A 25,755-nucleotide genomic window follows, 5' to 3' on the forward strand; every position below is an offset into this window, starting at 1 on the left:
TGTGTGTGAACCGGGAAATGTTTTTCTGACTCAGACAGGTGATTGGATAATTGATTGAATCAGTTGGTTAACTGTACTGGCATGACCAAAAGAGCACAGAGGAGGTATTTTCCAAGCTACAACACATAAGCTTACTGTATTGCTGAAGCTTCTCAGTGTACTCCAGCTCTGACCCGCTGCGCTGCTTCCTGTAAACAAGCAGCACATGAACAAAGTCACATTCACATGATTAGTCTCGGTCCTTCCCAGGTACAGCGAGTCAGACTAATATCTAACCACGCTATCAGATCTAACCGCAGACCAGGGAAGAAACTCAGAGCGGCTTGGATTTCTTTCTCTCTCAGAGCTCCTTTTTTTTTTTTTTTAGAGCGAACGAAAGTACACACCTTCTGAAAGCATGTTAAAATTTAATGAGCCCCTTTGTTCGAAGTCTAACTAACAAAACGAAACATGTAGTGCTGTCGGTGATAAAAAATCAAACACTTACTTAAGGCAGACAACAGCGATCACCACCATGGCAACAATGACCACCAGACCCGCGGACGCCGAGCCGATGATGAGAGGCAGCTGGTCCTGCACCGACTTCTGAGGGTCACCTGGACCACATAACGCACGCAGACGAATGAATAAATAACAGCAGAGATTAAAGGGGGGGCTCGTACTGCATGTGTAATGGCTACCAATTAAGGCGCCCATAAAAACTATTAAGCCTGAACCCTCATTAAGAAAACTGTGGCAGCAGATCATCAAGAACAGACTGTGAAGCAGGAGAGCATTTGTCCGTACTGTGCAGGCTGGTGCTGAAGTCCATGGGGTTGCTGTAGCGTCCGTATCCGGCGACCGTGCGAGCTCGGACCTGCACCACGTAGGGTGTGGCGGCCCTCAGGCCCTCCACCTTGGCTGAGCTGTGCTGGGCTGTGACGGTGTGAGACATCGCCTGGCCCTGGAGGAAAACAAAGGACCACTTAGTGCTACAGAGTCACGTGTGTTTTCATGATTTTCAGACGGCAGGGATCCATTTTCTGTTTGTTAAACAGCATTATAAAGCAATTGCAACAATGCAACAAGAAGAGCTGATAATCTGGAATTCATTATTCAAGGTTTTGTCGCTGCAGCTTCCTTTAATCTGTTGACAAGCGGTTTGTGATTGCTGATAAGATAAAAAAAAAAAAAAAAAAAACCAGGTATTTTTGCACCACTGTTACACTTCATGTTAATTTATCATCATCCTGTAACTGTCACTTGTGGCCACACAGGTTGGTGTTTAATAGAAGCTTAAATTCAGATTATAAGGTCCTCCCAAAAATACAGCTGAAGCTGTATTCATAAGAAATAAAACAAACCTTTTTTCATTACTCATCAATCACTTCACGAGGTACACCTGTTTAACTCCTCGTTAGAGCAAATATCGAATCAGCCAATCAGGGACTTAATGCATTTAGGCATGTAGACACGCGCTGCGTTCAAATGGAACTCAAAGTGGATATCGTAATGCAGGAAATGCAGAGGCACAGTTTTAAAAGAGGAGGCCGTCAGCATTTTCTTCAGACGTCGGCTATTATCCAAGTGATGAAGACAAACTGTACACGAGTCAAATTAGAACGTATTCGCTTCGCATCCAACGAAACGTGAACTTCCGAGGCCTCTGCCGTTTCCATCAATGTCAGCAAACACATCTCAACTCCTGAACTAATGTGAAAATTTAGAAATTGAAGCCTGCTACCCAGCTATCTTGTTGACCGCAACCTGCTTTAAGAAATGAGTGCGGAGCGAGCGAGAGAGATAGAGATAGAGAGAGAGAGAGAGAGAGTAGCGACGTGTTGATCAGAGCAGAGAAGAAATTAACAGTAAGATTGTCAAGTGGCAGCAAATATCCAGCACAGGTTTTAGTTTGTCCCTGAATAAACATTGCAGTACTGTAGTGTATAGTATACTATGATAATGTAATTATACTTAGAGTTGTCTGTATTAATAACAATATATGCTGTGCACTAGGCAAGAGCTGCTTTGCTTTACTGTTGAAGTGGAGTGCATTATACTGAAAGGTGTTTATAATATTCTGCTCGTCTCATGAATGTAAATGACGGGCTAAAATGTTAAAAAGCGAAATATTATGCAGTCTAGTTCAATACCACTGCAAACCTACGACCTCAATAATAAACATTTAATTAAAGTAATATCTTTCTGACAGTGTAAAACAAAACTGAAAATTATTATCTTTGTAAAGAAAAATAATTACTAAATTACAAATGACAACAATTTCATGTCTGGCCTAAATGTAAATGCTTAAGCACTTTTGAAATGTCTTGTTTCTGACTTTCTCTTTCCTCCACAGCCGGACCGATATGAAGACCGCTGACGAGCATGTGAGACGCCTTCACGTATCCCAGTTTTCACAAAAGACACAGGAACATCATGCACTGAACTGAACACAGACTGAGCACCCTAAATTGAGGAATATTATGGGTGCGATATCTGATTGCAAATGATGTTGGGGCCAAACATTCAGGTTTTGCTTTTTACTCATCACCTACTTGTATTGAAATGCTGATTTATAAAAAAAAAAAAAAAAAAAAAACCCTGCTAATGTTGAATTCAATTGTTTGACAAAGAAAACAGAATTGTATTGTACTAGCATGTTGTTAATGTGCTTCAATAAAAAAATGCATATGGTTCTTTTTTTTCTCTCTTTTATAATATGGATGACGTAGGTGAGGGCCTCCGACCAAACTGTGACTCATCAGTCTACGACCAAGGAGGACCCAGCAGACGTGTCGATTGTGATGGAGGGTAGCCAAGTGCTGAACGGGTTTGGAAACCAAACCAACACATGCATGCTGCTGATAAGACCGATCTACGCCCTCAACCATGAGTACTCCAAGAAGCTTTCGATCCCGGGTTTGTTTATATATTTTAGTCTTAGTTCTTGTGCACACACAAACTAATTTGAAGTGTTCGAGACCCTCGGTTTCTGCTGAATTAAGAGAGTCCTTTTGTAACCTTTGCTAAATAAAAAGTAATTGACAAGATCAATTCCCGTGTCTGACATTTGTTTTTTAAGTAAAACTTACCTTTTCTGAATAGCTCATGTTTAATTAGTCGTACTGATTTATTATTGATAATATATTAAGAGTTTATATTACTTCCTTTTTTTTAAGTAATCAGTTGTGTAATGTATTATTGACAAATATTAAGTAGACTTTACCTAATTTCCTTTAGTGTGTCATAGCTGTTAAATGTAGGTATTTTTTACTCAAAACAAGGGGTGAAATCTACCCAAACAAACTGAGTGCAAATTGTTACCTCACTTTTATTGAGTATATTCTATAGGTTTCTTTTTACAGTGTAGATATTGCAACGGGACACTGAGTTTATGGCTCTTCTGTATTTGCGCTGTTGTAATAATAGCTTTTGGCATTTTCCCTTATTAAACTTGTCACTTACAAAGTAACGTGACAGTAAAAAGTTAAAGGCAGTATTCTTAAGAGAACATCTGCACAGCATGGAGAACATGAAATGCAGCAGTAAATATAAATCACATATTAATTTGAATACATCTTCCTGCAGTTCAAAGTGGACACAGTAGCTGAGTTTATACAGAAGTATATTCATTCATTCATCATTCGTTTGTTCTTCAAATTAGTTCAGTTCAATAAGCGACTGGTACGAACAAGCTACTCTACGATCAGTTTGTGGGGTGTTGTAATAAAGATTTATTCATACGTGTTATGAACTTCTGAGCGTCCTTCATTTTAAAATGCAGGGTCATCCGACGTGCAGCTGAATCTGACTCGACTTGTGTCACACACCAATGTGAAGTCATTCAGCAATAATTGAATACATGCAAATCACTTTGTGTACATGAATGGACTGATTCCTCCATTTGCGTCACGATCACCGAGATGGAGGTTTGAACGATGGAGAGATGATGTTGCTGTGAAATATTCGTGAAATTCTCCCCAGCAGGCTTAGGAACGGTCGGCAGCGTTTTTGTGTCCGAGAATATCATGAACCTGTAACTAAAGCTGGTCTTACCGGAGCCAGACGCAGACCCTTTCATTCTATTAATGTAGTGCTAGGGGGGTTTAAAGGGCTAAAGGTTTAATCATTAGAGGTTATAAAATGGCCATATTATATCTGCAGGACTGTCCAAGAGAATTTGATCAATACCGATGACGCAGTATGGGCATAAGAAGTTGCTGAGTCTGGCCAGCCCACACACACACACACACACACGTCACATTTAAATATTAAATCAGCATCCATAATAAAGCTTGTCTCTGTACGAGGCTGGAGAAGAGTCCATACGGCTGGTACTGTGACCTACATTGGGAAATGGAGACAAAATCACAGCTTACCCTCTCATGGTATTTAATCTCGTAGTCCAGGATGACCCCATTGGGTTTTTCTGGAGGCAGCCACGACAGGCTGAGAGTGTCCGAGGTAGAGCGCATCAGATGGACAGTGGGCACGGCTGAAGGTGCTGTGGGTGGACATCAGAGAGGACAGTCTATTATTACACCGGCAGTGGAAAGTTACTTCATTTGCAAGTCTGGGGGTGGATGGTGGTGGTGGTGGTGGTGGTGGTGGGGGGGGGGGGGGGGGGGGGAATCCTCACTTTAAAGTTGCCAAGATTTTCTCTTTTGAAGTCATGAACCGTTCTGTAAGATAATTATTGTTCAAAATTATCCAACCTGAACGGTTTAAGAAAAGCCGAGAGTGATTCACCTTAACTGTTCTGCAATTTATTGATTTGTGAGGCCTGAAAGTGACTCAATTGACAGTCATTGTAGTGGGTCCATAAACTGCAGTAAGGTGGATGAAGTGCACGTTAACTGGGAGAGTAATTACAGTCTGCGAGAGACGCTGAGCGGTCTGGTTGATGATGACGCGGCAAATATTAATATTAATACAGGAGATGCTGAAAGGTGACATTGTCGGTGCTGTAACGCAAGACGCCCGGTTGACGGCGTGCTGAATGCTGACAGCGGAGGTATGAAGTATTGTTTACGCTTTATCTGCCTTTCGTGTAACTCCGAGAAAAGCAGCGCTCGGGCTTAGTTTGTCCATCTGTCGGTCTCAATGAGCTCGTGCAACAGTGTTTACTCTTGGTGTTAGTACTGCTCCGGATGCCAAAATCTCATTAAGACACTCATTGACTTTGACTGAACGTAGGATTCACTAAACAGCCTTTTTTTTTTTTTTTTTCATGGTGATGTTAAGTGGTATTGATCAGTGCTGCTCTATGAATGAACTCGTGGACGTATCCGATGTCAATGACAGATGTGCTACTCACCGGCCTGGTTGGTGGTGATGTTGACCGTGGAGTAGCTGGGTGAGGTGGGGTTCTTCCCCGACACCCCGTTCACGGCCTGCACCTCGAAGCTGTAGCGGGTGTGAGCCTGCAGGTTCCTCACCACCACCTTCCTCTGCCTCAGCCCCAGCCGGCGCGGCGCGATGTCCACGTTGTCGTCGCAGCGCGTGCACGGGCTCCGGTCCCGCAGGCACTTCTTGCACACCACGTTGTAGACGAGGTCGCTCCGCCCGCCCGTGTCCCGGGGCTCCTCCCACTCCAAGGACAGCGAGGTCTCGTTCACGCTGGATATAACGTTGCGAGGTGCCGAGGGGATGGCTGCACAAACACAAGGCACGCACATGTGGGTGTTTAAGAAGACGAGCAGGCGAAGTATAAATCACAAAAGTGAGGCTTTAGTCATGCTCCCTGTGCGGTGCTAACGTTCTCCTCCGGAGTGGTGAAAGAAATCGTTAAATATCCCAGTAAAAAGGCAACAAAAGGTCAGATTTTGTGTCCTAAAATAAGTACAAAATGTAATCCTAATCTTTTTTTTTTTTTTTAATAATTGACAAATAAATGCATTAAAACGATAGACATGGCACAAACAAACCCTTAGGATGGAGAAAAGGGAATGAAAACCGACAGCAGGATAAAAAAAAATAAAAAAAACATTCCTAATGCAAATTACGAACAGGACGATAAATCAATTTTGTCTGTCCATCAGTACATATTGTTCCTGTCCGGAAGGCACAATCCTCTTCAATTCTGCCGTCCGTTCCTCAGCATCATCACTGTCAGTGCTTGTGGAATTTACAGCAGCTAATCTACTCTTGATGGGAATTCTGTGCTCTCGTGTCTGCCAAGGCCACCGCGTCTCAAGGAGCACAGCTACCTTTTGAGGGAAGAGAGTTTGAAACCTGGATGAAGTATGATAACCGCAGAGGGAGGCAACAAAGATTGGTTCAGCAAACGTGCCTTTCATCCCATTACGGCGAGAGAGGAGAGGCGCTTTCCCTCCGAGTGTCCAGCGGCAGACAGTCTAAACCTGTCTCACAGCAGAGAGAGAGAGAGAGGGAAGAGAAGCGAATGGCTCTCGGGGCTCTCGGCTCTTGACGGCCAAAACTGCCCGTCCGCGGAGTTCAGCTCCTCAGCCGGCTCGCCCCGAGCTGGGCTTCACTCGCCCTGTCCTTTCTAATTAGGCAGACATAGTTCAGAGTGGAGGTTCTTCTAATTGGACACCCCTCTGAAACACACGCTGAGCTCAAGCTGCCGGCCGTCGACCGGCCGAGGCGCTCTTGTGCAACACGCAGCTTCCAACACAAAGCGCAGGCTGCCTGGCACAAGTTCTGCCAGACCGCAGGGACAGATCTGTCAGGCCTGTGTGTTTGCGTGTTCGGTCGAAGGTGGTGCTTGTGTCCCTGCCCGCCGGTCTGTGCGCGCTCGGTCAGTGTCAGAGTCCACAGTGTTCCTGTGACGAGGATCTGGGGAGGACAGTTGCGGGCCGTGTGTCATTTAACGTGGCGAAATGCCCCCGGGGCTTTGACTTTACACGGTCAAGGCCGCACATGTCGCTCTCCATCAGCGGGACACGCTGGTACTTCTCTCAGGAGGCCTGTCCATGTAGAGCGAGCAGCGACTCTGCGGCTGGCACCGGACCAGACCGGCGAACGCCGAGCACCCGCTGTGTATTTAAAGTATTGACAAGCAGCTGCGTGTCCGTCATTTTTTTTTAAAAGTTAAAACATTTGACAGGCATTGAAGCGGTGTGTGCATTTCATGGCTCTGGAAGGTGGGGTGGTGTTTGACTGACATTTAAAAGAAGGAGCTGTCAATTTTCTTGATTCCCTACCGACTGCAGCGTTTCATAACACCTGTATGATGGGTCCCGTCACGCCAATAGCAAGAAGCTGGAAGCTACCAATCGGAGCTAACCAGCTTCTGCTTTCCGAGTGGAAGCGAGTCAGCCCGGACGTTAGGACTGATCCCACAAGATGTGATGCTGCCTTTAAAACGGGGTCTTGTTTCTGTGTCCTTGAGATGAGTACACGAACACCTGCCTGTTGTCAGTATTCGTGACATTGGAAGCCTCGAGTTCACGAGTTGTAAAGCGTTTGCTGACGTTTCAAGTGTGAAGAAATGAATGTATTCAGAAAAAGATTCTGGACTCCAAGATGGCGTCTGTTCACTTGGGTGTTAATGTGCTGAATTTTGCTTCTGGGTTTGCTTTCATCTTGTGAAATTTCGGAGTGCTTCCTCCGCTGGCCTCGTTCATATGTCCCCGCAGTGCCACGTTGTGTGAGACGTTGCGATGACACTCTGAAAATATAGCTCATATTTCTGGAGGTTTTTGCGAATAGGAAACCTTCACGAATTGAAAAATTATGAAAGAAAAAGTAAACCTGACTTTGTGTGTTATTGTGTGTCTCTTGTAACTGTGACCCACAGAGAAAATGCTATTTGGGGCTACCGGGGAATGCAGGGAGTGCAATACTACGGGTGACCACCGGGACAAATTGTGGACGAGGCTGAGTGGCGGCGTCGTACCCAGGTCTCTTCATACATCCATGTTCAACGCCTGCTGAATCATCGCACTCTGCTGTACATCCCAAAAGGGAGGCTACTTAGCCTTAGGTGTACCACTTTCGTGGGTCTAGCTGTGATGACAGCAAAAAAAACAACAACAACTCAGACTTCAGCACTCTATTTGTTACTTCACGATCTGAATCTGGACAAAGAGTGGAGTCATGCAAGTACTCGGCCAAAACGCTTACAACATACGTCTGCCCAGCTGATAAACTACTAGTGTTTATATTGGAAGATTATACACTGTATTGCACCTATGAAATGACAAAATCGTCCATCAGAACCAAAAACTGGAGAACACTTTCTAGCGGAACATCACTAGAAGAAAAAAAAAAAAAAAAGCCTCTTTTTTTTTTTTTTTCTTTTTTTTTTAAGTACTCAACAAATGAGTCAAAACAAACACCAAAGTTGTGCTGGACATGCAGATTTTTTTTAATTTTTTTTTTAGAGGAAATAGATGCAACATGGCACTTACGATTCACCGCATGTAACCTCAGGCCTTTCTAACTTTTCAGAAGAAACTATGTTTTTTTTTTTTTTTGTCTGTGCAGTGGAGGATGACTTACTGGTGCAGGCAGAGTCAGGGGGGTCGCTGTCAGCACGGTAGAAACCATTCTGGCAGGGACAAATATTAGCTCCTCGTGCACTGGTGCGACTGTTGGACGGGCAGGGAGCGCAGGATCCCTCTCCGTATTTGGATTTGAAGGTCCCTGGGATGCAAGCTGGATGAGTGGGAGAGAAAATACAAAAGAACAATGAGAGTAAAAAACAAAAAACACGCTGCGCTGTCACTTATCTGAAAGACCAGCGGCTGTCACATCTGTCACCGAACAAAAACGGTACCTGTGAAGAGCCTGCAAAAAGCTCAATATTTATGGAGAAAGTGCTGATATGTACGTGAGAAATGATGAACGCTTAAGCATAAGGGCTTATCTATACATTCAAATCTGCTTTTTCATTTTCATTCCCTCGACTGGGTGACATTAATCTCCCTAAAAAGAGAGTCGGGATGACAGCAAAGTTTCATGTTGAAGAGGAGGAAAAGGAGGATAAAGATGAAGACCGACTGCCAACAGGAGATTGCTGTTGTCAGACAAACAGGGATGGAGAATGCTTCGGAGAAAAGGGATACACCCTAAACCCATCAATCAGTGTCTGCTCGGTCCTCAGTTCTTCAAACCACACCGCTGAATACAAACAAGGCCTCCGCACGCACGCAGAAGAGCTCCATAATAAGCCAATAAATCAATTCAAATGAAGGGACATCAGACTCGACGTAAATTAGCAGAGCAGAGTTATTAGAAAAGTATACAAAGTACGGTAATCTCAGACGATGTGTCCAAGCGATTAATTTGAATTCCAGAGTGTCACGCTGAGGGTTGACTGATAGCGAGTCTTACGGATAAACCAGCATAAGCCCAGACTAAAGGAGGATTCAGATAAAGGGGATTAGCAGCAAAAGGTCTGGATACATCAGCCTCCAGAGCCCCACGTTTTACTCTTTGCCACATTCCTAACCGGTGGTGTAAAAGTGGGGTCTCTGGCAAACATCTGTTCTGTCAGCGTGAGGGCTCATAAAATCCCAGCCGGCGAGAGAGTGTCATTAACTAGTTAGGCTAAGTGGTGTTTCAGTTTGAACTCGAGTTCCTCCCCTAATTCCCAACAATGGCACTTTTAGGAAAATCAGCACAGCTAATAGCCTCGCAGTAGCGTTGCGCAATAAAAAGCCCAAGAAGATAAAAATGTACTTTTTTCCCCTTTTCTTTCACAGTTTGTAGAGACCTTTAGGCTCTGATCTGATTCATTTCTCTTCTGTTACACACTGCATTATCGTTTCCTTTTATTTGTTTGTTTTCCTTGCTTCCGTTGGAGAGCGTGCTGAATCACCTCCACTGTCCTGCGTCAATCCATTAACCTCTTCGGAGGGCACAATAATCTTCCTGTTTTTGAAACACTAACGTTTCCCTCTCCCTCTCCACCTTCCTCTATTGTCCCTTCCTCTTGTCTCCTCTTCTTCCTCGCCTTCTCTCCACCTCATGCGGCGCTTGACTGCGAGCGAACGGCAAGACGGAGGTAAGAAATTAAATGTCTGAGTGATTAATGTTTGCGTGGCAGTGTTGGCTCACGTTGGTCTGAATGGTGTTAATGAGCGTGGCCGCCTGTAGATTAACTAACGGGAGGCCGCGGAGGAAATTACACTTCCTCATCGCAACCGCTGGCTGAAGCCCATCAGAGCTTTTTATCAGCCATTGGCGGCAAGCTTTTAACCTTGAGCAGCCAAATGGCAACGAATGAGCTCTCCAGCGCATGTTGGACACTATTTCTCACACCCAGGTGAGAGGAGGCTTTGCTTCTCCGTCTTTGACTTCCTGCAAGCCTCCCTCCCTTTTTCCTATTCTTCTCCTTGTAGCTGCCGTTTCGGTCCAATCTTTGCCAGTTCACGCCTTTTAACTCGCGCTATCTCTCCTCTCTAATATCTCTCTTCTCTGGACTTCGTTTTTCCCCTTCTATTATCTGCATTTTCCTTGCGCCAATCTATTGGCTCTGTGTTTTGTGCTTTTCCGCTATCTTTCTCTCCCTCCTGTCCTGCTCGCACAATATTTGTATGCGGCTCCTCTCTGCAACACCTCATTAATTCATACTCTCCTCCACCCTCCTTCACCCCCTTTCAGGAGCCACACAATAAATGCAGAGAAGAGGGCACAGACGGAGGTGACTTGCACGGAGCATATAAAGGAGCTTTGGTTAAATAAAAACTAAATGTCTGTTAAATACACGTACACTGGCACTGAGTGCTGTCTGCGGACGGTTCAAAGCCGGCGACGCAGGTGCACGAGCCCACGGGAACCATCCACTCGCCGTCCCCGTTGCAGTACAGTTTCAGAGGGACGGACACCTCCATGGCGTTGGTCACGCAGGCCCCCGGAGCGATGACTAAGGAAGTGGCCTCCGCCCCCGTGGCAGTCTCAGGGAAGACGGCAAAGTTGGCGATGGTGGTGGAGCACTTCTTGAAGAAAACCCTGACTGAGATGAGCGACATGCAGGCTCCCAGGTCCTGGAAGGCCAGGTAGAAGCCGGCCTTGGAGAGCGGGCCGAAGCTGCGCACTTTGGTGTTGATCCTGCCCGCCTCCAGCAGAGAGAAACTCTCATCCGGGGCGATAGTATCCACCTTCACGTAGGGGTTCTCTCGCCACAGAGGGTTGGTGTCCGTCGCCGTGTCCCCGTCGGACTCGTAGTAAAACAGATTGAAGGTCTCTTTGCAGGAGCCGGGGATGTTGGGGATGCTGGCGCAGTCGCGCACCGAGAACTTGAGCTCCACGTAGACGCGCAGCACGCCCTTGCGGGGGATGAAGTCCGTCCTCAGCCAGTTGTTCTGGTTGGGCTGTCGGACGTTGCACACCTGGTACGTTCGGATCGGGCTCATGGAGTCGTCGTAGCCGCTGACCTCCTCCCACTGTGGAGAACAACAGGGACACACCGTGATGAGGGGAAGCGGTGACAACACTAATGAGTGAGTGTGAGCGCTGTGGACGACTAATGAAGACGATGCAGAGGGGAGCGGAATAACATTAAGAATAGAATGAGACAAATTCTCATTGATTATCTAATGTTTCCCCCTGATGTAAAAACAGTTCTATTCCTCATTCGGCAACAACTGAGCCGCAGCAGATACTCATTAATTTGATATGCTGTTAATTAATATTAACCAATGTTAAATGCAATGCATCCTAATTCAAACTGTTCGAGCACAGAGGACGTTCAAAAACACTGACGCAACGTCTGCTACGAACAGATTATAAAAACACAACGCACACACGCTCACACACACACTCCCCACAGTGTGTTGTGTACATGTGGCCTGTGAGGAATAATTTGCAGCTTCTAATTGCATGAATCATTCAGAAAAATCCCAATCATTATGGACTATTAATAGAAGACGTTTTCCCATTAAAACACATTTCACGCATTATGCCTGTTTGGCTAGTTCTGATGCCGATCGTGTGCCGGAGGTTTGAGGGAAACGGGGAGCTGTTTTGCAGCCGAGGCCGTCACAAAAACGGGCCGGTTATTATTTATCACGGGGCCTATATCAAAAATCTACCTTCAGTAGCTGTTAAACAAACTGCAGACACACCCAGATGGAAGCTATATCTGCATCTATATCTGTTGCCGTGCGATCGAAAGCGCCTCAGGAGCCAATCTGGTTTCAATAACATATAAATTTGTGATCTGTGGAAGAGAGCAACAAATGGTACATTTTAAATGGAAACATTCCCCCTATATCTATAATGCAAAGAGTGAGTTATTTATTAAAATGGCCATCTAAGATGGCCATCTAAGTGCAGTGTGATTGCACCACGGAGGCACTCCTGAGCACTTCAAGTAGACGACACTATATATCCTCTCGTGCCTACACATACAGCATGAATGCAGATATTTGCATCTGCCGTGGTTTACAAACCTGTCGGACTCTGGAAATAGAGATTGAAGAGCTAACATGGCACGGGCATGACTGTTTTTGTGTGTATTTAAAAAAAAAAAAAAAACGTGCAGCTTTAGATGTTGTTAACAATGGTGTTTGTAAATGGTAACTAACATTAGAAGCTATGATGAGTAGCTTCAGCGGTCAATAAATTAAGTCCATTAGGAAATAACCTTGTGAGAAGTCAATCGTTTTTTTTTTTTGTTTTTTTTCCCCTAATTCCCCCGTTGGACCGAATGCTTCGTTTCCATAACAAATGAGCATCCCAGAAATTGATTATTTCAACCGGAGGAAAATAATGCATAACTCATCTCACGTCTCGGAGCTCCTGCGCAATTTATTCCCAAACGATGAGCCCAAGAGTCAGCATTAGGTGTCGTAAATCACCAGCAACACGTTGATGCACTACCTGACAAATATGATAATTGCCGGCCCCTGAACGTATGGGCTTGTCAGGTTTGCGAAGAGAGACAGAGGAGGTGGAGGAAGAAAGGGGGGGGGGGGCCTCGCCAATCGTGACATATGACTTCATGGATGCTAGGACATTCAGAAGCCGACCCTCGTAGAGGAAAAAGGAAGGAGCCCGGGCTGCCGAAGATCGTTTCCATGGAAACCCACCATTTCCATTGACTGACTTTGCGCTCACGTAGCGAAGACAAATTACACTGGCCGGGTGTGGGGGAGGTCTGTCAGGCTGTTAGCCCTGGGGTCAAATTCATGTTGTTTTATTTTCTCACAGTTCCTATAGGGGGTATCAACTGAAAACTTTAATTTCTGCCTGTAATGTGCTCCTGGGTCCATATTATAAAAGACACAGACACATGCTTTCAATTATCCAGCTCTCTATCCTGGGGAAAGAAGCAAGGTAAAGCCTGCCTAATAGTCCTCGCACTCCGTGGGGATTTTTGCTTCATGTTTCTGCGGGTTTGCTCATTTGTATGTTTAAAGCCCAATTTGCACCGATTCCACGCACTTTGTCAAGCTTGTCTTACGTGGTCGAACTACAGAAATCTTTGATTCCATCCACACAATGTCACACTTTGTGGCTCTCATTTGCTTTATAGTATCCAAGAAAGCAAACATCCACTGCAAAAACAAAGATATAAAACAGTAGGAGGTGGGTTGTTCAAGGCAGACTGGGCTCTATTAACAAGCAAATGGAACAAATGCTGTTAAAGAGAGAGAGAGAGAGAAAAAAAAGAGAAAAAAAAGCAGAAAAACAAACTAAACACATGCACAAACTAACTCACCCCACTCTCTGGGAATGTGGTCCACGCCAGCTCTGTGGTAGCCCACCGACTGTCCATAAGGGTTTCTGCAAAATTAAGAGTAGGAGGAAGGTTCACTAACTGGAATTAAATGGTGTGAGGAAGAAAAAAAACACAAGTTGTTGCAGAGCACACACACACACACACACACACACACACACACACACACACACACACACACACACACACACACAGTTCCCTGTGCAGGTAAAACTTAACTCTCCCTCTGTTTCATAACCTCCGCCCACATGCACTCAAGTTTTTAAAAAGCCCTGACAATCATGGCGTGTCTGTGATGCCGCCTAATTAAGGCTTTCTCTTTCTGTGTGTTTGGCACTCTAAAATGCACTTCTTTCAAGATTCATTTGTGCGGCTAATAACAAAGCATGCACCGAGATGCCTTCACAGGGAAATGTTCCATTAACTAGCACTGGTTCAGAAGGGTCAGATAGGCAGGGAGGAACTTCATATATTACATTTTGAGGAGGGGGTTCACTTTCAACTGAGGTCTGTCAAATCTGAGTTAACGCGAGTCCCGGGCAGATGTTTTCTTCACCCGGCTGTCTACGACTTCACGAGGAGGTGAGAGCCGGTCAGACAATCAGAAGATAAACAGCAGGATCACAGAGCACTGTTGTCAGGCTTGTCAATCATACGTCACCTGAGTGGTGGTCCGGCAAGATAATCACACCTCGGAGGAACTAACCCCCTCCCCCTCCCTCAGGCTCTCTGTATACAGCTGCAGACGCGCTGGCTCCTATTGTTCTGTTGTTGTTGGCACATAATTACTGAAATAATTACACTTTCTTCGTGGAGACTCAATGACACGACGCCTGCTGTGCACCATTTGCTCACAAGTTGTTGATAACGGTGCTAAAGGAGGGTGTGAGAGGCTAAAACAAATAGCGTGTCCTGTGTGGAACAACAGTACCACTCTTTCCAAGAAACATGACTTTGTTCTGGCGGCGGACCGAAGACAGTGCAGTTACAGCACAGAGTGTCCTCGGCTTTTGTGTGTCAATAATAAGAGATGTTTGATTTAGTGAATAGATCAGTCGTCCATCTGTAGCTGCTGAGCCTGGAGGTATGACGAATGTTTACAGTGTGTGCTGTGTGTTCATTAGAGAAACCACAATGGCTTTTCTTCTTTTTTTACCGGGAGCGAGATAAGGACATCTAACAGGACAGATAACTAGATTACAGGACCAGATTACTTTTCTGTGTTGTTCAACACTGCCCCATGAAGAGCCAAGACTACAAGCGATTTCATTCTAACTAAAGGCCCCAAAACGTTACAGATAAAAGAAGTAAATTGACTTTATCTCTCCTCATGTGGTCGCGGTCACAGCGCAGTTACACACAACACCAAAAGCAAGTAATCAGATGAGCTACTTCTTAGTTTGTAAGTGAGATATGATGTCTGTGTGTAAATGAAACAGGAGCTGATAACTGGTATTTGATGTGCAGTGATAACCTTAAGAAATGCAGTGAGGCTGTTTTATTTCCTTTCAAAATCATGGCAAGTTTAGCAGATCACGATCCACTTTGGTTAAAAGCTGAGACAAAAAAATAAAATACTTTAATAATTGGGAAAATAAGAGGCTTCAAACGGCAGCTGGTTATCTTAGCATAACGCTGGAAACAGTGTGAAAGAGCTGAAACTCAGCTGAAGCTAAATAATGATTTATGATAATTTGATGCAGCATGTTTCCGGTATTCCTGTTTCTTGTTATTATAAACTGATCTAGTCAGTATGACATCACGTGATTGATTAATTCTTGATGGATCATTGTTAATCGTTTGGTCATGCAGCAACATGCAGACATTTGCTTCATTTGTTTCTGAGGACGAGCAGATCTGAAAAGCTTTTTGTCTATGAAAATGGATATTCCAGCTAATTTGGTGGCTACATATTAATGTGTGATGTAACAGTGAATTAACCATCATTAAATGATGATCCATTGAGCGTTCACTAATCACAGGACCTCACAGTGACTTGATCATTTTTTAATGGAGAGCTGGAGGAATCTTACATTAGTTAAGCATTTGATTTGTACTTTACCAGAAATCTTTAATGTCAAGATAAAAGTAATTTAAAGGTCCGATATTGTATAAATAAAATATCTTTGTGTTTTTCATTAAAAAGCAGGTTTACGTGAGAAAGTTTCAGAACACTCCTTTCACAAAGAAATGCGTGAAGCCAGTTGTCAGCAAATGTCGTTTGGATTTCCTCGAGTTGGTGATGTCCCAAACTCATGCTGATGTTATATGTCGGCCTTCAGCACGGCCCGCTGTCCAACCTTTTATTTGGAAAAAAAACAACAACACAGGGCAGTCGTTTTATTGCGGAGAAAGCCAACTTTAAGACAAAGAAAAGCTGTGGTTGTTCTGAGCGTACGTCACGCAGGATAAAATCAGCCAATCAGAAGAGAGAAATCGCTGCTCCTCAAAGACACAGTCAGAAGAAAGCTTAAGAGAGTCGATTTGAAACTACACTGAGATGTTTTTTGGTTCTTAAAACCACAAAAAATGATTTCAAAAAAGATAACAAGACTGCAAATAAAACACTGCGAACGTGTAAAATATGGGACCTTGCTAAGAAGTAAAAAGTGGGCTGATATATGTATGTAATTAAAAGATGAGTTGTACTGCAAAAAGTACAAATTTAAAAGGGAATAAATGGCTCAAGTGCTTCCATTTTTGTCAACAATGGAAATCCCATTTGCCTTAGCATGATATTCAATAAGTAATATTCATGCACAAAGCAAATCTATATTTGCATTTAGAGATTTAAATACCAAAGCTCGTCCCGTTAATTATTTTTAAAAGCATTCTCATTCTTCCGCACTTGTGTGAGGGAGGGCGTGAGAGACAGCGGTTAATAACCCGTGCCCGAATGCACGTTTGTGAACAAGGTTGTTTTACTGATTAGCACGACTTGAGCCAGAGAGGAGGAACTAATCAGCGAAATCAGCGGCTGTTGTCTCTGCTTGGCCACACTCGGCCCCTCAGCAGCGCACGGCTGAGTGAGTCCTCCATGCTGTTGATCCATGGATCCAGCGCGCGTCCCTGGAGTGTCTAATCCGATGGGTCGCCTCCCCCCTCTTTCTCTCCCGGTACCGGGAGGCAACAAAGGCGGAATCTCTGCGCCTCAGCTACCCACAGGTCTGAGCTGCTGCTTCGTTTTTTTTTTTTTTCCAGGCACAATGCACATGCAGGGCGGGGGGGGGGGGGGGCAGCAGGGTGTACCATCCTGCATCTGTAAAAGCCGGGTTCAAGCACCCGTGTAAGCAGGGCTGCACCCTGCTGAGGCAACATACTGCAGCCCCAGCAGCTGTAGAGGACAACCTTTGACCTCCCGGAGGAGCAGGAGAGAGAGAGAGACTTTATGTACAAAGATTTTGAAAGAATCATCAGATCTTTCTCAAAAACACTATTATTAGCCAGCAGAGGAGAGGAGAAGGCTGCATATCCTGAAGCTTAACATCTGAGTCCGGGCTCGTGTGCTGCTCTGAAACACTCAATCTGCAGCATGGAAAAGGTTTTCGTTCGCAATCAACTCTCCTCGGCAAAGTGCGTTATCGTCAACTCACTAACTCCCAGAAAGCGGTTAAAAGGTTGAAAAAGATCCCATTTGTTCCACACTTCTTCCCCCTCCCTGTTAAATTTACAATACCTCCGAGATCGCCCGGCTGCTATAACTCAAATCCAGAAATCTCCCCGTTCTCCCATAAAACTACAGCGGCGGTGGAGTCATTCTGCCCCCGGGGTAAGAAAACAATGCTGCAGTGGGAACTTCAGAGCATCACCACCCGTGGCATTTACCATTTTTTTTTTTTTTTTTTTTTTTTTTTCCTGATCGCCTGCTGGAGCCAGAATGCCACACAACTCTGCATTCTGAGTGAGCTTTGGGAGCTCACGAATGCTAATGTTTTATTCACTTTGTGAAGAGCGGGTGCACCATGAAAGGGAGGCCTCTCCTTGTACTACGCTGACACTCAGTGCCAACAAACAAACATATGAAATATTAACAGCCAAAACATCATCATCATCATCATCATCATCAGTGGTCACAGCTGGATGATTAAATGTGTGGCTATAAATAGGGGTTAAAAAAGAAATGGTCTTTCAATGCAAGGCTTCATTCGTATTTGAGAGCATGTTTCTCCCTACAGAGTCACAGTGGTGACACTTGAGTGTGACGCTCAGTTGGCCTTTTGATGAGCAGTTTTTTGACAGGTCAAGTTTGCCTAATTCAATATCTCTTCAGGCCTGCTTACATGTGCTTTTATAGGTCAACAAATAATGATTCCTGTTGATTTTCTGACGTATCGGCTCTGTATCGACGTGAAAGTCCTCCAAAAATACGCGTCTACGTCCTGCGGATTGTTTTGTAAAATGCTTTGTGAGTGCTCATCCATCTCGTTTATGAGCTTTTAAAATACGAGTACAGTAAAGGCCTGACTGTAAATGAGAGTATTACAACATAAAAACGTCACAGTTGCTGAAGCTTTTACTGCAGCCTGTTGGTGTTGAACTGGAGATAAGTCATCCCTGTAGCTTCCGTAAATACACTTCAAAGTTGCATTCCAGCTCGCATCGTCCATGCGCAAACACTTGCCAATCGGAGGAAGGGAAAAAAAAACAAAAAAACAAAAATCCCAGATTCAAGCCATGTGTTGAAATCCACAGAGTAAGCAGCTAAAAAAGCGATGTGTAACCTGCTGGAAAAGGCTTCATTTAAACCCATCCGACGATCTGCCCTTCATGTTTATCCCCAGAGGACAAACATTAGTTAACCCCTGAGCTTTGAGTAACAGTTAGTGGCCGGGTTGGGGAAGCGGGGATGATCATCTCGGCGTGAGCGAGCCCACTGGGACTTGGGAGTGCCGCTGCCGCTGCATTGATTTACTTGCTGACACCAGAATTGATGAGGGATCAGGCTGGCCACGGTCCAGGAGAGGCAGATTGGACGGGGAAGGGAAAGGCAGAGAAATGTGGCTACAGCTCAGAGAGGAGCCGGTGGGCAGGATGGAGGGAAGGAGGAGGAGGAGGAAGATGGGTGGGGGTCAGCGGTGGGCGAGGGTGGCCCTTCTCCCTGGAGCAACACTCCCTCGACGACGGAGAGAGTTTCTGCAGCATACTTGTTAAGCTATTGACCTTTAATTCGCACTTGTCATCTAATATGTTTCACATGCGTGTCCCCGCGGGGCGTCGGGGACACGAGATTGATCTGCTCTGGTGTGTTTGAGCATCCCCGCCACTGACTGGTGGCTGAACCCACCGGCGTGGTTAAAAACCTTTGACATGCATCACATGAGGAGTGAGTGTGTTTCTGTTTCTGTTTCTGTGACAGCAGAGAGGGACGACCCACCTCCCCCCCACCCCACCCCACCCCACCTCTCTGCCTGCTGCCTCTGCCCGGTGAACCAAACCTCAGTGGTGTCTGCGGGGAGGGAAGGTGGGGCAGGTGGGCATCCTCAAGCAGATTGTGGGTGTGACAACAAGGACAATAGCAACAGGGCAGTCCTTCAGCCGCAACAGAAACACTTGGATGTCATCACACACACACACACACACACACACAGACACACACACACACACACACAGACACAGAGGGACTGGGGCGTGTTGATTACATGTGTACATGGATTACAAGCAGAGAGCACATTGATACTCAGCACAAAAGCCTATTTAACAGAGACGTCATATTAGCAGCTTTAATTAAGGAAAACATGAATGGAGTCTTGCTTACAAGTCTAATTTCTCCTATGGAGACAGCATGCATTAGTGATCTGGTATTTAAACTGGCGGGATGGACTGACCCCAATATAATTCTAATTGTGAGGAAAAATACACACTGTGTTTTCCCTCCTGAATCTGCGTTTCCTTCGGGTTATTGTGTGGTTTTTTTTTTCTGGGCAACAATAACGTGTTACATTTCCAAATTATGATGAAGCAGTCCATTGTTCATCGACGGGAGACAAAAGTAGTGATGAAAATATGAAACGACATACCTTCTACAGCCAGGACCACGGGGACAACGAGGCTGCACACCCACAGCAAGTAATCCATTGTCATAAAACGGGCTTCTGCAACATGAAGAAAGGTGTGCAGACTGGACCCCCTCGGATGGATGGAGACTCAAACGCAGAGCGCCGCAGCCGAGCTTTTTGTTCCTCTCCCGATTCTCATGTCTCCAGTTGTGATGAGGGCTCTCACCGCCCCGTTCAACCCAAATCCTCCAGATCAGAACCGAGCGCGTCTCTATTTTGCATTCAGTCAGGTCCGTTTTTATTCCTGCTGCCGAGTTGTGGCTGCGACGCTACCGGAGCGCTACACTGCGCCCTTTCTCACTCTCATTCTCTTTATCTGACTTTACCCACACCGAGCCTCCGTCCAGGGGCGCATCTCCGGGCTGCTTGCCCTGCGGGGTAGGAGGATGTAAACCCGGGTATGAAGTCGCGTCTGCCCGCAGAGGAAGCCAAGAAGTCCGCTCTGACCAACTCCGTGTAGCTGTTGCTCCTCTGCGAGAGATGTGCGTCGGAATGGCAACACTGGGACACTGAGACACAGAGGGGGCTGGGGGGCTCAGGCGGCGTCAAGGGGCTGACTATTTACATCCAGCTTCCGGCCAAGGTTTTCAAAGTAAAAGCATATTAGTAACAATTTTTTATTGCAACCCCTTTAAATTGATTTTATTTTTCACTATTTTTGTCACAGTATATTAGGCTAATGTTTCTGTTTGGTGTACTAACTAGCATTTGTTGAAGGAAATTGTGTTTTTCTATTTGTTGTCTAGATAAGTTTATTTTGTTCAAAGCCACCATGTTACTGTATGAAATGAAAGAAAACCTTATATTGCTTATTTTAATATGAACAGAAAGGCCTTGCTTGTGTTTCTGTGGGAACCAAGGTCATTTTGCTGTGCAAACCTGTGAACTTTGTGATGAACACTATCTCTGAGTCCAGTTCCTCCTGTTTTGCAGACGTTTCTAGCAACAAAGAGAGTATCATTGAGAATTGAGAATAAACCGCTTTTCATTTTGAGTGAGGCAGATGGTTTCATTATTTTGTGTCTCTGTTTGGCTCCTACAAGCCTGATAGTTTTTAGTTTTTTAAAGTTATTGATGGCTGGCCAAAGGAAGAAAAGAAATCACGTCAACACTATTTTTTTATTGTTTTATTTATTTATTTTTAACTCTTTACTTCCAGATAGCCTAGCATTTAAAACGTAGTATTTAAAGTGACCATTGAATGTCCTAACCATCTCACCAGTCACCATTCTTCTAATCCTGGCTATTGTTATACTCACGTTTTGCTATGCGGAATCAATAAAGTTGATCTTTCTTTTAACAGAAAATCTTAATTGGTACTCGGGTTTTATTTTATTATAAGTGACTATACTACTTTTATACTATTTCTACAGCTTATTTGACAATGTTTAAGTTGTAACTGCCATTCTTCTGACATTTTCATGATTGTTGTATGTTATTGGCAATGTAAATTAATACGTTTAGTTTAAATTTTGTCATGTTGCCAGATTTTAAATTCCATTAAAATTATATAATATGTGGACACAATACATACAAGTTATATACTTTGTTTGATGTTTTTTTTATTATTCATATTTTTTACATCTTGTATGAGCATTATTAAAAGGGCAAGTCACAGGTGAGTCACGCCAGGAATTTGAGTAGTCAACTAAAGATGACCTCATCCTAACCAGTGACGTCATAACAGTAGGCCTGACATCACTCACTGGGGGTGATGAGCTCTGTGCTGGCTTGCTCATCTCATTAATTCTCATTTCTAACCATCACTAACACACACACACACACACACACAAAATAATTTCAAGATTTTATTTTGAAATCAAAACATCCAAACTTCCGACTTTCTCCTGGATGTTTCCGTGTAGTTTGACGCAGCTGGCCGGGGGGAGGGGGGGGGGGGGGTGTGAGGAGGAGAAGGAGGAGGAAGCTGGTTGGTTTGGCAGCAGACTGAAGCTGCCACTAGCCCGCACTGTTTATCCATGCTGGCTGCAGGTAACACCGGCATGGACGCTCCGCTCACCACCGCTAAATGCCGATCAATTGTGGCATTAAATGGACTGTGGTCGCATCGGTGGAGAACGTCAATAGGAGCTTTGATAACAATGGATAGACAGCGCCTCCCGCGGGTTATTGAGTGGCCTTTGAGGCCGATAGCCTGCTGCATAATAACCATGTGGGATTTGAGTTACACTCGGAGGTTTAACAAAAGCAAATCCCCAGATTTTACTTTGTCTCATCAGCTGGATCATGCTGATGGAGTAATGACAACAATAATGCATAATTGGATCCATTTTACAACAAATGTTGTAACCTTTATGTGGACTTACACCGCTGAGCAGCACAGACATGGTGATTGAGGCCCTGTATGGGCTGAGTTGTTGTTTCCCTTGGAGGGGCTTATGAAAGAAGATACAGTTTACTACTCAGAGTGATCTCTTCAGAGGAAAAGCATGTGTCTTGACAGACTGCCCGCCCTCATTAGTTCACATCATACTTTGACCTTTTGCAGGCTCTGTCTTGCTTTCCCTCCATTTGTGTCCTTTTCCAGGAGACCCACCAGGTCTTTTGTCCCTTGACGGGCTCCAGCGGAGACTCTCTGTGTGTGTGTGTGTGTGTGTGTGTGTGTGTGTGTGTGTGTGTGTGTGTGCGTGCGTGCGTGCGCTGGGTGGTGGTAGCTCTCAGCTTGGGGACAAGGCTTCCCTTCACACCGCTAATTCATCCATCTGTGGTCCTGGGCTCCCACTGCTTCACCCCCCCCTCCTTTTCTGCTGCACCCACAGGAACTCCCACATAAGAAGCCCACCCCCCTTCCTCCTCCTCAAAATCCCTCAGTGCCACAAACTTAAGACCCACCCCCCCTCCCAAATCTTCTCCCACCCACCCACCCACCCGCTACTTCTAAGCAGAACCCCCATCACCTCCACCCCCAAAGTTTCTTTTGTCCCCCAGGCTTTGTGTACTAATTAACTACAGTTCAGTTCCCAGCAGGCTTGGGTCAATCCACTATTGAAACCAGTGATGGACACCTCTTTTTAACCAGTTACATCCAAACTGAAACAACAAGACAGTGTCGCTCACGGCAGCATGAGTACAGACATGAACGGGTGATGTAAATAATGACATGTGACAGTGCAGGATTCAGTTGCTGCTGCTGTGTAGCTCTTTTTTGTTGTTTGTCTGTTTTAATATCCCTCATTCACTGCAGATTACTTGTTTGTGTGTGTTTTCTAAGAAGCTCCTGAGAGACTGCGAGTGTTTTGGACAAAATTTACAAATCTACTTTTTAAATTCAGCTTTGCAACAGTCCTTGAATTCCCCCGGTATTTTAAAGTACACAGTGCAGGGAGGAAATACAACCTATTAATGGGTAAGAAAAAAAAACAATCCGAAATATGATTGCCATTCTTCCTCTTATTTTGAAAGATCCTTAGGAGCCTACATTTGACTGATGGGGATTATAAAGTGTGCTAAACCTATTTGCTTTTATTCTGCAGTGAAAATAGGGTCTCATTGCATCTGTTTAACTTGAAAAGGGACCGTGCAGTCATCCATAGTTCATCTGCGTTGTATCTTCAGGTGTTGCCTCGGCGACACCTTTTTTAACCCCCTCTGGCATGATGGACTGCCAGTCAAATCCCAAGCTTTACAGTCGCCGGCTGGACGGGGGATTGTGTGTGCTTCAGTTGTTGCCCCGACAGGTGGAATAAAGAATTGCTTGCTCTGGAGAGTCTTCCTTTCCTGCTGCAGATGAGAAATCAGTTCTCAGTTCTCAGGCTTAGGGGGGAAAAAAAAAAAATACATATTTTACCGAGCGTAGAGTGAAGACATGAAGAGCCAAGGACGAGGTGGAGGGAATGAAAACGAGCTCTGTGGGACAGCGGCGTTAGGCTGACAAGAAGGGATGACAGAACATCTCCTCAAAGCCGGACTGTTTCCTGCAAACTACTTGTGAATTATGGAGTCTGTCCAGTCCAGCTCTCTGTGTGTAAAATAACTGTGCATGTGCACACAGAGCTTTGTGTGCATGTGCTTGTGGATTTATGTCAGAAACATGCAGCCATTTTTCTATTAAACGCACATGAATGCAGCAAGTTCTCTACTTTTGTTCCAAGCTTTATGTATGTTACATGTTTCCTTTGTAGCAGCGCCTGAAAACATCTATCATGAGAATAAAAGCAAGAATCTATATTCATACTCAAGATGCATAATTTACAATGATATCAAACAGTGAGGAAAAACTGGTTTACAGTATGGAGACAATCTCTGAAATCTTTCCAATAAATTCTCTTTCAATCCATAAAAGAATAAGCAATAAATTCTGCTTGAATCAACTTCCCTTTAAATCTACAGTAAGAAAATTGAAGCTGAACAATTGAATGGATGATATAATTTATCAGCATCATTTAGCTGTTATGGAGCCTTTGATCATATCACAGTCTTCATCGACACACTGAGTTTGTAAAGTCATGGAAGTGCAGTCAGATTTCCATTTTTTTTTTTCCTTTAAGGATTTCTCATCTTCCTAATGGAGTTCCTGTGATATAATCAGAAGCTCCAGAACAGCAACTAAATGGACCTTGTGATGAGAATGTTTTATAACAAGCTAAGAGCTGCTGAACATTAAAACTTTATGATTGCAGCGAATTGATTAAACATGACCTTCATCCTGAACAGTTGTTTTTAAGAAGCGTGAAGTCTGTATTTTAATGGTCTGACATTTTAGCATGTTTGCCACGTTTGTGCTAACATGCTGACATACAGAGGCTTTAGCTGATAAATGAAATAACGACTGCATGTAAAAGAATTTGCTTTCTTACTGGAGTGAGATGATGAAACTGATCACACTCTCATATTCCACGAGAAGCATGAAAGGCCCTCTCTGGTCCTGTTGCTTGGTTTGTCCGTTCTCGGCCACCGTAGGAACATAGAAACATGGTAGTGCAATCATTCACTGTATATAAAAGAGGACGTAGCTTCTGGGTCTGAAAAACGAGTCCGATGCAGAAGAGCCATAAACTGCAATACCACTGAGGCCCACTAGGGGTTGGCTCCAAACAATCTCTGGCTCCATAGACACCCATTCAACTTCTGTCATAAAATACAAAGTCAATACATGTTCTCCACAAGTTATTTGGGGTTTGTTAGTTAATGTCACTTTTTTATTAGTTTTCTGGAGGTCCATATTTAAAAAAAAAAAATCCTATTTTTAATTAGAAATTAGGCAAAAGACGTATTTGTGAGCGCGTCTGTTTGATTGACAGGCCTGTGGTGCAGTGAGGTTTCCACTATTGGTGGGCGGGGTGTAGCGTCCTCGGGTTTCCAATCAGATCAAGTCAGCTCCTTCGCCCCCCACCCATCCAAATATTCTCATTTATGGCTCCAAAACGGCTTCGAACTAGCAAGATGGCGAAGGACAAAATCCAAACTCAAGGCTTCATAACTGACAGTTCACAAATCAATGGGTGACGTCACGGGTGGTTGCTGCTTGGGTGCAGCCCGGTGGCCTGACCTGAAGGGAGAGTAATTGGATTTAAAATAGTGACAGATGTGTATCACATGATCCGCAACTGAAAAATAAGATTTACAAAACTGTACGAAGGTATGTGTGTAATTTTGGGCACTAACTAATGCTTGTTCCACACACAAATACCAAGCAATGAAATGCTCTGCAAATGCACACATAACGAACTGAATAAATATTCATATTTTACGTTCAGATTTTAACCTCAGATTCACAGATCTGATCACCTTAACTTTTGAAAAGCTTCATGAGTCTAAAAATATTTGTGACCTTGTTTTTGTTTATATCGCCTGACTCGCACAGATCGCGATACATTTGCGTGCTGAGTTTTAGGACTGTTTTCACGTCTCCAGCTCCCCACAGATCCACAAATATGCTGCTTCTAAGTACTGCTGGAAAATTGGGACATGTTGGCATTTGGTGAATTGATGTGTAATTTTAAATTGGGGAAGATGTTTTTCTAAATAGACAGAACAGCTCGTCACGCCTCGATTTGAACAAATACATTTTCCAACTATTGAAAATCGAATTCAAATTTTTAGTTTTTT

General features: G+C 44.4%; 1 protein-coding gene across 2 annotated transcripts in view; it reads right to left on the reverse strand.

The window, feature by feature from the left end:
- The window catches only part of ephb3a (eph receptor B3a), a 32,118-nt gene extending 11,919 nt beyond the window's left edge, over positions 1-20,199 (reverse strand). The window contains exons 1-9 of one of the 2 annotated variants that reach the window (XM_069139451.1): positions 19,648-20,198; positions 13,613-13,677; positions 10,661-11,333; positions 8,446-8,601; positions 5,297-5,632; positions 4,359-4,483; positions 787-943; positions 488-596; positions 136-188 (exon numbers count right to left, since the gene is read on the reverse strand). In XM_069139451.1, the coding sequence (XP_068995552.1) occupies positions 136-188; positions 488-596; positions 787-943; positions 4,359-4,483; positions 5,297-5,632; positions 8,446-8,601; positions 10,661-11,333; positions 13,613-13,677; positions 19,648-19,711 (1,738 nt within the window). In that variant the 5' untranslated portion in view covers positions 19,712-20,198. Of the gene's footprint in view, positions 1-135; positions 189-487; positions 597-786; positions 944-4,358; positions 4,484-5,296; positions 5,633-8,445; positions 8,602-10,660; positions 11,334-13,612; positions 13,678-19,647 lie in introns of both variants that reach the window. The other variant, XM_069139452.1, reaches the window with a different exon arrangement.
- Positions 20,200-25,755: the final 5,556 nt, after the last annotated feature.

The sequence above is a fragment of the Embiotoca jacksoni genome, unplaced genomic scaffold (genome assembly GCF_022577435.1).
Source record: "Embiotoca jacksoni isolate LCO1_2020_lvr unplaced genomic scaffold, fEmbJac1.0.p SCAF_83, whole genome shotgun sequence".
NCBI lineage: Eukaryota > Metazoa > Chordata > Actinopteri > Embiotocidae > Embiotoca > Embiotoca jacksoni.